This window comes from Podarcis erhardii (genome assembly GCF_964252035.2).
Source record: "Podarcis erhardii genome assembly, chromosome: 3".
Taxonomy (NCBI): Eukaryota; Metazoa; Chordata; class Lepidosauria; order Squamata; family Lacertidae; genus Podarcis; species Podarcis erhardii.
Window position 1 is genome coordinate 15,567,099 of NC_138507.1, and position 12,096 is coordinate 15,579,194.

Consider the following 12,096-nt stretch of genomic DNA (forward strand, 5'->3'; position numbering starts at 1 on the left):
GAGACAGATGATCATGCCAATAATTCTTTGGTACCAATCAGATTCCAAGGTTTTGTTTTGTTTGTTTTTTAGAACAGCTTTTAAACCAAGTTAGATGGAAACAATCCAAAAATTCAATAGACCTTTGGCTCCCTTTGGCTCCGCTTGCATGGCAACAAGCAATGGGGTACAGCAAGGAAGCTTTCAGTGGGTTTTGAGACCTACTTCACAGTACGCTTTGGCGAGGTGGGGGCTGGAACAGCCAGGTCTCCACTCAAAGGTTTTTCCTTTCCATGTTAATGATGTGAATGCATGTGTTACTGTTTCTAGGTCAGAACTGAAAACAAAGTGTACTTTTTAAACTAGACTTTATAGGGTTCTAAAGTTCCATAATCAAAAGGCTTCAAGCTAGCTAATGAGTTTCATGGAGAAAAATGATGAAGGAATTTCCATTTTCCTTTTAAAAAACAATTCGCTTGCGTGCCCATGATAATGTTGGAAAGGATGCTTGGTTCTGCATGCATGTTTCAGTATGCCTGAAGTGCCATACTTACAATTTAAAAATCATTTTGTACTTTCAGAGTATATTGAAGAAATGAAAGCATTTTCTTCAACAAAAACAAACTCACTTGTTAGCTACTGTTAATTAGGCGTCCTGCACAAAAACAAATAATAACTTTCCCTGCCACTGGTTAACATTTCCCCCTTTTTTATATCATCAAGGAGGTGGTACAACAAAGGAAACAGGGTGAGCACTTCAGGACAGCAGAGAAAGCCAGTAAGAAGGTTTTGATTGACAGACCTAGACCAACACCCACACCATATATTTAAAGCAATCTTTTACCACTTTAACATTTGTAGCTTCACCCAAAGAATTGTAGGAACTGTAGCTTAAAAGTGCTGGGAACTGTAGCTCTGTGAGAGGGTGTCCTGGCTAGATGTCATCAACCAAAAGGAAAGGCTGCTACCCCAAAACTATATGGACCTTTGATAGGTCTGTTGCTCTCCTCAATGCTTCTCTAGGGCAATTTGGATTCTCCCCACACAGAATTACAGGGTGGGGCATCAACAATGAGCTAGCTGATGGGACCTCCTTCCTTCTCTTGGTTAAAAAAAAAAAGTATATCTGAAGGTAAAGGACTATTTAGAACGCTTCCATCTGTCTATGCCTGATGAATGATGATACCATGGGGACAGCAAGACAGCTGCTTCATTCTGGAGGTGGGGCATCCTTTTTGGCCACAGAAGCAGCCACCACAAAATGATAAAACTGCAAGGAGAAGATTCAAATAAATACTCCCTTTGCAAAACAATGCAAGCATTAAAAAACACACACGAAAAAACACCACTATCAGGTTTCCAAAGGTTTAAAAGTACTTTACATGCAATTCTACACATATTTCCATTGTTAGCTTCCCAATCTGCCTGCTTGCAAAACAGGATAAACATTCCACAAGCTGCATTCCACAAACTTGGCTGAATTTGAAAGAACTAGACGAGTTATAAAATCCACTGTTCTTTATGAAATATGCTTATGTATACAGAATACCATTTCCACTCTGCATCAGACCATTGTGTACATCATCCCATATCTTCATTAAACTATCTGTATAAAAAAAATAAACAAACCAGGTATTCTACTGTTAACTCAATCATCATTTATGTCCTCCGCAGTGCTTGCTATAAATATCAGATGACAAAAGACCATCTGCCACTAATTCTGCCCATCACCTATTTAAAAAAAAAAAAAAATCCAGATGTTAAGTCAGGTATTCCTAAATGGGAAGAAATATTCCCAAGCCTCTGTAGATATCTGAATTATGAAAAAAAAAGGGGGGGGGGGAGAGAAGGAACATCAGCAGAAGTGTGGTGGAAAAAAGCTGTATTCAGCTGCCCTTGAGGCTAATATTTTCAGTTCTGACTATCCTTTTCAGTTATTTCTTGCTGAGCTATTATTTCTCTAAAGATCTGTACTGTTATAGTAGACATTTTAATGTTAACATAAAGCATGCTACTTTTTTAAAAAAATTAAATTTGAGAACAAGTCATACTGTCATAAGAAGGCTATTAGCCTATTTTATTCACAGTTATTTCATAGGAGAGGGAAAACCTGCATCATACATTACACCTCAAGCAAACTTTTGTATCATTTAAAATCAACAGCAGGAAAGTTTTTAAGAAAAGAGCTATTCAGCATATGCCCAGTATTTTTGCATAACCTCTTAGGTGTACTTTTACAAAAAGTTAGCTGTGCCAATTCCGAGAAATGGCAGCTTTTAGCAAACCATATGCTGGGGTTTCAGGATTCTTTGGACCCAACACTGAAATATTCTGTCTCTAAAAAGTTCCCTTTCAACATTTCAGCTAAAACACAGTAGGGCTCCCCCCACCTTCACACAAGGTTATCAGCACAGAAAGGCATGTGTTGTACTTTAAAAGGCTCTAAACATCCCTTTCATAAACATTCTTATAAAAATACAGTAGTGTTTTGTGAAGTAGTTACTGGGGAGAGAAACTATTCAGGATGTTGTTAAAATTACATCAAGGTCTTAATCAAGTTAAAGAGCCATTCACTTTTCCATTGTTTGTTTTGGTGACTAATGTGACAGAAGATAAACTAGAGGTTAGGGCTATCTTAGATTTTGCAAAGAAGGCAGATTTCTTTTTTAGGAGCCCTCACATAAAACAAGAGCATTAATGTCCTTTCAATCATAAATAAAGCACATATTTCCAGGAATAATGAGAGCCAAGCCAAAACAAGATCATTCTAATTCAAACACTGCTACTATGACAAGAAATCTACTCAGTAATCCTCATTCTGTCAATTCTTGAAAGGGCTTTTTCTTGCCTAAAAACTAATGGCAAACTTTCAACAGAAAAAGTTGCCCATATTTAGCAAACTATCCCAAACAGAAAATAGTAGTACTAGTAGTCCTAATAGTTTAAGTCAACGAGAAGTTGGTTGAAATGGTTTCATAGAAACATTCTTAATCCATACTTTCAACACATGCACACATCCCTTCAACATAATCCGTTACAACTTTTGGGTAAAATTCCATTTCTATTAAGGGCTTAGGATATTGTTACGAACCTCTTACACATTCAACCACCTACACATTTTCATTTTCAAACATCAACACAACAAAGCAGGTGGGATCAAAGAATCAGAAGGATAGCACAGAAGAAAAGGTATTGAAGTAAAAAAAGTAGGAAACACAAAAGCCACCAAGATGTTCCTCAATATTGCCTATTTATATCTCTCTTTTATACTCTGAATTATTTCATGTGTGTGTTATACACACTATAACTATCGGCTCGTGTCACAAGACCCCCTAACATACCAAAACTATTTCTGCTGCAACAGGCTTAAGACAAAAACAACAGAGTCTTCTGGAACTCTGAAGTTCAACCTCCCCGCCCCCCAACAGACTAGACTGCATTGCACTGAACAGGTATTAGTCCCCAAAAGCTAAAGCTCTAATCAAGGTGTTACTCTTCCCGGTGTCACAAGCCTCATTTTTTTTGCTGCAACAACAGCACAACATGGCTACACCTCTGGCAAGACTCACCTCACTTGCTCTATAAAACATTTACTAAAAACTGCCTGTGCAGAGTAAAAGGTTTAAGTGAAACTGCTTGCTCTGCAGATGTGAAGCAACACCTGTCTCCATCTAACACAGAAGGTGAACTCCATTAATGCCAATAACCAGCACTATGAAACACTGGCTTCTTGGTGTTTAAGGGAGCATGGGGACATTCTAAGAATACCCACTTGAAGCAACGCTAGGAAGTTTGTGAAGTGGAACACTGGTACAAGTGTCACTTTGGGGAGGATCAGAAGAGAAGTAGATAGACACCAGCTCTTAGCCACATCAAAGATCTGCTAACAAATCTTGTACTTACTAATAAACTTGTTTTGCATAGTTTCTAGTAGAGCCTGATGAGCATCTTCATTTTGCAAAGCACACGAACATTCTCTGGCCAATAAGGTCCGTACAAGGTGCTCCCCACAACCTATAGAAAACATTAACAAGCATGGTTAACCTATATCTGTATGATTGGGGAAAGCACTAAACACAAATTTTGGGGGCAAATCATTGCAATATTGTCTCTGCGCAAATCCCAAGAAAGGTTTCAGAATGTTAAGACATATGAACAAAGCAGGAAAATAATGCAAAGGAAAAGAAAACATTTAAAAAGTGAAGGCATCAGTTTTATTCTTTATTAACTCGTATTTCACAATGACTTAGGATTCCACAGCACAGGCTGTTGTGTCAAGTACAACGCAACAGGCTTACTTTCAAGAAAACGCCCACTTATTTAGGCCTCAAGTGCCAACGTACAAAGTGTTTGATAATCCGTCTCTCATCCATGCCTCCCCTAACGTCAAGTTAAGATCTTTTTTATCGATTAACTGTCAAGTCCAATTTATACAGACACTCAAGGAAGCATAGTTGTGCATCAGTTAAAGATATATCAGTTTTAGAAATACAGAAATCCTTTTGACGTCAGAATTTTCACAGATTGGTTAGGGGGACTGGTTAAGAACCAGTATAACTAAGTTTAAAGCAACATTTCTCTTCTCACTCACCTCAACCAGATGCCAGGAAAGCCAATAATTGGAAAACCCTCCTATTCCCATTTTAAAGGGTTAAAAAGCTACACCCTAGGTCTGTACAGTGGAACCTCGGGTTGCAGACGTAATCCGTAACCGAGGCACGTCCACAACCCGCAGTGTTCATAACCTGCAGCGCCACGCCTGCGCACGCGCGTGGCACGATTTAACACTTATGTGCATGCACAAGTGACAAAACCCGGAAGTAACCCTTTCCGGTACTTCCAGGTTTCCTGCGGTCCACAACCTGAAAACGCGTAACCCGAAGCATTTGTAACCCGAGGTACCACTGTACTTTAATGAAAGTAGGCAGAACATTTTCCAGAATGGTGTCTGACTCAAGCACACCAGCAAGCACCTTTGCTTTGTCATTTCAATATATTTAAGTTATGATTTCTGTGATTTTTAAGACCACAGATGATCCTAATTAACTTTATTCCCAATGCCATTCTCAGGACAGAGGCTTCATTCAAGGTGGCAGATATTTTTCAGCATGAATGCTGGTAACAACAATGATATCTGACTAACATGCTCAGTGCCTGTGGGGATAACTGTGCAACAATGGGCTCAGACAGAGTAAAGGTGAACCTGTTTCTCAAACTGAATGGAACAGACAGGGTCCCAGAAATTTAGTCAGCCGCAAACCTTCGATTCAGCAGTAAGAGTTTGCCAGCTGTAATACACCCAGTCCTTTTCACCTCCAAGTTTGTTGGCAGACTTCAAGGAATTCCAGAACACAGCTGGGCAGCAATGACACACCCTCTGACTTTACCAGCCGATGGCAGATGAGCAGAAAGATATTTTATGCTGATCATTTTTGCGCATTCTATCCATAAATGTACGGCTGGTAAAACAAAAACAAAAACCTGTATGCCACAGAAAACATGTGTGTCGTGGCTTCCTCCCTTGTAAATGCTCTACCTGAGCTATGACTAACTTCTATGCTTTGAAAACAAAATAAATATTGCATAATGACTTATTTCTACCACACATGCAACACAGGAGTGTCTCTAAATACTGGCCTCACTCTCAGATTGCACCAAATCTGTGTCTGAACTATACCACTTCAGACTCCAAGTGCTCACGTAACTGAACTCTCTCTCCATACATAAAACTAGGGTCTAGACTTCCCTGACATCATTTTTGAATGGAGAATAATTCAGTTGTGTGAGCCGCCACCAGTATCCCAAAGCGTCTGCAGAACTGGATTGTCTACTTTCAATACAGTACTGCACTAATATGTTAGGAAAATATTTTTATTTGGCAAGGGACAAAAGAGAGAGAAAAGAAACACGCCTTTAAGTTAATTTGGCTGGGCTAAAAGGAGAACACACACCAAGATTGTTTAATCCCCATAAATTCAGCCAAAATCTCACTGTTCCAACTTACTTCTAGCCATTAAAATGGATTCAATGTGAAGGACTTGCACAATTCCAGAGAAAGACCCTGGAAGTCCTTCCAGATATGACCATAAGGTATACATAAAGGATAAGAAACCACCAGGAGAAGTTACCCAGATTTGAAAGTGATCAGATGCTTTTGGAATGGTACCTGAATGAGATGTATTCAGGTCGCTCAAAACAGTTTATTTTTACCTGGCTTTCTTTCCTCTCCCCCCCCCTCTAGATTTCAAGTGCTCTGGGTTGGTTTACACCATATATTTCCTCTCATTTCAATCCTTTCAGCAAAACCTGTGAATTCAGTATTTGGCCTGTCATCTTACCAGTGTTATGACTGTTTGGCAAAGGCTGCAATCCTAGACACTCATACCATAATGGGATTTTCTTTTTAAAAAATGTTTAGGATTATGCTGAAAGTTACATTACCTTCAGATAGGATGGCCATATGAAAAAGAGGACAGGGCTGCTGCATCTTTAATGGTTGTGTAGAAGAGGGAATTTCAGCAGGTGAATCATGTCATGCAGTTGCTATGCCTGTTTTCATCCGAACATCCTACCTCCAAGTAATATGGAAGGTTTTGCTTGGATTTGATTTCTCTGCACTGCAAATGAGTAATTTTGCTGTGAGGTGTTTCTGTGCACTATGTGCAATGTCAATACCTGAAGGATTGTCTCACCCCTTATAAATCCAGTTGGTCACTGCACTCTGCAGGCAAGGGAGGGTCTTCTACAGATACCATATTATCAGGAAATCCATTTCACACCATGTAAGAATCAGACATTTAATATCATGGCAACTACCCTTTGGAAATTCCTCCCTTTTCAATTTTAGACAAGGCACCGTTTGTTGTCTTTTCAGCACCTACTGAAGACCTTCCTCTGCTAGCAAGCCATTTAAGGTGAGACCTTTCTCAGTCTGGATCTGTACTTGAATTTTAATGATTTTACAGTCGTAAAAACCTTGTGGATCTCCTGCATAACGTGGAGTTTGGTTCTCATTTACTCATTATAATGAGTTGCATCCAAAGTTGGAGGAAGCATTTACAGGCACAGTGTACATTACAGTAGTCCTCAAAATGTATCTAACATCTTTTGCTTTGCCATTATTAAGCCAGGAAATCATTTATAGAGGGCACACCATTCAGTTCTGGCAGTGTTTCAGGTATTTTACAGTGAAACACTGAAAACATGCAAAGTTTAACTGTTAACAGTGTAACCCGCTTTATCAGTTTACATGACCATTTACTACCATATGTATTGTTTCTCGTTTAAGCTTGTCACAAAGCCCAGCACCTACACCATGCTCTCCCCCTAAGCAGATTTCTGCACTTTAAAGTAACCACAACAAGAGCCTTAAAAAAACCTCAGCATAGGATAAAGTAAAACATTACTTATTATTCCAGCCCTGCACCTCAGAGTCATCTAGCAATAGAATAAAGATGGCATAGCAAAGAACTTCTGTAAAGCAAAAGGGTTTCAGAGCAGCATGTCACAGAAACTGTTTTCTGCTTCTTTTGATGGGCTTTCCTTTCAAGTCAGGAAATTAGAAGCAGGTGTGTCAGAGGGCACCCACATTCATACACCACACTGAAACACACACGTTTTCAATTTTCAAACATGAAAGCAACTCCTATTGAACGGAGGGAGAAATGAAAACCCAGGCCCTCTTTCTGCAAGCCATATGCAAAAGGCTATGAGGGAGAAAGTCAGGCAGCATGTTAATAGCTCGTGAGCTATTGTTAGATACTCTTGCCGCAATAGCAAAACAGCTCTGGAATCTAAACAAAAACAGAACTGCACAAAAAGACATTAAAATTGTTATCTGCTATGCAACACTATAAAAAAAATCAGCATTGTATACTACTTCAGAGGTGGCACTCATTAGTATATCAAAACTTGCTATGTAGTATTTTGAAAAGAGTTTCTCAGCGTAGCATTTTAAGTCACAATGATAAATAGTAAATAATAAATAAAACCACATACGTGTACATAGTATAGTATCTCCCTATTCTCCCTGCTGTTTTCAAGGAACAATTCTTGATAAACTCTCTCCTTCTCTCTATATATATACATATAATACTGTACATGCAAACCAATTTTGAAGAGATTTCAACATTGTTGAAAGATAATTTTTGGAATAATGCAATTAGGAACAAGCATGCTGCTTAAAAACTCTGGTAGGTAGGAAGAAACTCTGGTAGCATGATTTAGATAAATCAATTGTTATTTTACTTGATTGTCAGGAGCTAACAGAAGGGTTATACCGATCATTATGATTTATGCAACATAGAGCAGTAGGGGGGAAAGACAGGTCACTGTCTTGACAAGTTTAAACTCTACAATATGACAATAAGGAGTGAAGAAAAGGAAGCAAGAGAGAGGCAAGATATTTAGAGTATGAGATGGTGTTACTACAGTAATACTACAGTAGTGGAAAGAAGGCACAATTTGCATTCTACCCCTCCCCCCCCCCAAAAAAAACCCTACTCCAACTACATTTTAAATGAAAATCTATGACTAGCCTTGTTCAGGATTCCTAACAATATAGACTGCAGGATCCCTCATATGCAAAGCAGATTGTTGCAACCTACAGGTCAGTTTCTCCTGCAAATTCCAAAGATCTCAGAAGCCCACTCTGCAGTAACTTGGAGAGGGTTTTTAGTGTGGCTGCCCCTATTCTATGGAATAGAATTCCCATCGAGATATGACAAGCGCTCACTAGGCACCCCTTTCTTCGCATAAGCATTAATGCTTACATAAAGAATATAAATCCCATGTGGTTCCTTAAAACAAGTTACTTCTCAATAGCAGTTCAAGGAAGATAAAGCCAAAGTTAATTTTCCATCACAGCACCTCCAAATTCTGAAATGAGTTTATTAGCAACCATTGGTATAGTCAGTGCCTACCCGCTCTTTTTGTGTGTGTAAAATATGAGGTCCTGGTACTCATATCTCAAAAAGCCACCTTCAAACCATGGTTTAAAATTACAACTAAATCAAGGCTAACTAATTTGGGGCTCAGAAATAAGCAATATACAGAAAACGTAAGCTCCCAATCTCCTTCTCATGGCTACACTGGAAAAGAAGCGAAGGGAGAGCACAAAAGTCCAAGGTTTGCTCATGCAATACTAAACCATCATTTAGTTTTGAATTGTTAAATGCACAGATAAATGTTTCATAACTATTTATTCTTTAATCTGGAGCAAACATGATTTTTGCTGCATTTTGCATGTATCTGTATATCAAAGTTAATCTGCACATTTATGATTATGATTATGATTTATGTTACCATGATTATGGTAACAGCATCATCTTCCCATTAATGTGAATCTGAATAAGTAAGATAATGGAAACAGTAGAATCTATTCCAGTACTTCATATAGGTTAATCCATAAGAATATACTTCAAATAACTGTATATAGAAGGAAAATAAGTTCCGGTGAAATATTTGTAAGAACAGCAAATACCTGAGGTACTCACAGCTGTAGAGTAAGGGTTCTGAATTCCCAAGTTTTCAGCCCAGCACCCACATCCGTAAAGAGCTGCCTGACAGAAGAAGAAGGAGGATTTACAAAATAGAGAGAACTATTTGCCCCTTTACACCAAGTAAAACTTTTGGGTAAAGAATCGTTTCCTTTGTTCATCTGCAAAAGGTGCCATATACCTCTATTTGGTAAGAATTGTATAATCAGGTCTTTCATCCACGTGATTCAATTTGACAGCCCATTTTAGACATAATGATCTCAGTCCAATGCAAGCAAGTGGTGGATGATTTTATGTTAGGTCCATAGTATACAGATGAGAACCCATTACCAAGCTTACATGGTAACAGTGGTGAAGACAGTGTATAAACCATACTTCCCTGTCATCACTGCATCTTCAGCATGCCATCTTGTGGTGCTTTTTCCAGGAGGTCTGGGGGTTTCTCCAGCTTGGCCTACATAGAAATGTGAAAGTACCCTCAAGGGCACGCTGCAACATGTTTGTTAAGTACTCTGCATTCAACTTGACATGGATGCCACTAGTTTTGCACTTCAATCCAGGGAGGTATCCAGAACACTTAGCTGGCCCTTCCCTCCTCATGCAGCTAGCAGAGGGGAATTAACTAGCTGGATCCAGGCAGTGTTAGAAACTGAGATATGAAAGCTAGGAGCTAAATGGCACCTTAAACCTAGGTTATGGGCAAAACAACGGAATGTCTAGGCATGCTTTTTTATAACAAGAATACAAAGCTGAAAATGAATGAACTGCAGCTAAATTATTATTTTCACATGTTCTAGTCCTTCCCCTGCCCATCCGCCTAATTTTTAAAAGAGGGCCTCTTCTCCAGTCTTCAGAGAGTAGCTGGAAGTGGGGAGGCAGAAAAATGTCCTCTTTCCTTGCACTCTATACAGTTTTAATCTGAAATCTTAGGCATAGTACTGCGCCCAGAGCTCAGAAACTGCTCACGTTAATGAAATTCCTTGTCACAAAATGCGCCTAGAACAATGGGAATTGCGAACACTGGATCTAGGGAGTGATAAATATCTTAGAGAGAAAGAGGGTATCCCTGGCACCCTGAAATAAGCAGTTAAGAGACCACTCCTAAAAGAGGTCCAAACCTTGAAAAATGTAATTATTATAGGGTGATCACAAACACCCTTTCTGAGCAAGATGCTTAAGCAGTTGGCTGCTGGACAGCTCCAGGAACTCTAAAAATGGTACTGATTATCTAGACCCATTTAAATGTGGTTTCAGGTGTCACACTCTGCAATAAGTCAGATATGATTTTGCAAAATGAGAATCTGAAAATTTTGTGAATATACTCAAGTATTTTTATGAAGGTTTCGACTTTCTTTGTACTATTACTATTTTAAAGGTAATGAATTATAAACTGTATGAATGAGAAAGGCAAATGATTTCGAACAAAAGTAGGCTCTGCAAGTGCCAAAGAGGGGAAGTAAGTTGTAGCTGCTAATGGCGCTCTCAAATAAATAGGACTTTGCCTTTAAGCAAAACAATCAGATCAAAGGAAAAGAACATTCCTTGGACGATGAAATGGCATGTTCTAGGGTGCATGTGTCCATTTGCCTAGAGGCACTCTGATCAGGCCAAAAGTTTATGATCTGTAGTTACATATCAACAAAAAGTCTTCCAGTCCAAGATAATGTCTGCAATCAAGAAATCAGTCGAATGCCACATATCAAGAGACTAAACAAAGTGTAAGAATTCTTGGCATATGGTCACTCCTGGGATAAAAGCCTGTGAAGTAGCTGAAGGAGCAGTGTGAAGTTTCCACCACCATCACCCAGCTGCCTTCACTTCTCTGTGCTCCTAGTCTGGACATGCAGTTAGATAAAGCAACAACCTATTGTGCGGAAGATTGGGAGCTGGGGAATACCATTACCTATAATGTGTTTAAGGTGGTTTCGCTGCTTTTTTAAAAAAAATACACAAATTTGTACCGTTGCTGCTGGTCCTTCTCTGCAAGTCCTGCTCCCTGCTTTGCTGGCCTATTTCCAGCTGGCCTGGGCAGGTGCGGCCCTGACTTACTCCAATTATAAAAGATGATGCTGAAGGGGCCAGAGACCATCTTAACTGTGCATTCTGCAAGACCTGCTGTCAGGATACTTTCCAGAAGAGGAACTCTGGGTGTTATGGTCAAGAAAGCCCTGTCCCATGTAGCTACCAACCATACTTCAGACAGCAATGGAATGTGGAACATCTCAATCAGCAAATCAGCAGTATTTCATGTACCCTAGACCCATACCCTCGGGACACGGGAGGTGCTGTGGTCTAAACCACTGAGCCTAGGGCTTGCCAATTGGAAGGTCAGTGGTTCAAATCCCCGGGTGAGCTCCCGTTGCTCGGTCCCTGCTCCTGCCAACCCAGCAGTTCGAAAGCACGTCAAAGTGCAAGTAGAAATAGGTACCGCTCCGACAGGATGGTAAACGGCTTTTCCGTGCACTGCTCTGGTTTCGCCAGAAGCAGCTTAGTCATGCTGGCCACATGACCTGGAAAAACTGTCTGCGGACAAACGTTGGCTCCCAAAATTATGACTCTGCTTATGATATCGAGCTTTTGGCTGATTCCCACTTACAATGATTTGTCACGTAAAACACAG

General features: G+C 39.6%; 1 protein-coding gene across 5 annotated transcripts in view; it reads right to left on the reverse strand.

Annotated features, from left to right (window-relative positions):
* Positions 1–12,096, reverse strand: part of TASP1 (taspase 1) — a 62,857-nt gene that overhangs the window by 16,879 nt on the left and 33,882 nt on the right. For all 5 annotated transcript variants that reach the window (XM_081857273.1, XM_081857272.1, XM_081857274.1 and 2 more), the window contains 2 exons: positions 9,461–9,539; positions 3,883–3,993 (listed from right to left, as the gene is read on the reverse strand). In XM_081857273.1, coding sequence (XP_081713399.1) covers positions 3,883–3,993; positions 9,461–9,539 — 190 coding nt within the window. The remainder of the gene's footprint in view (positions 1–3,882; positions 3,994–9,460; positions 9,540–12,096) is intronic.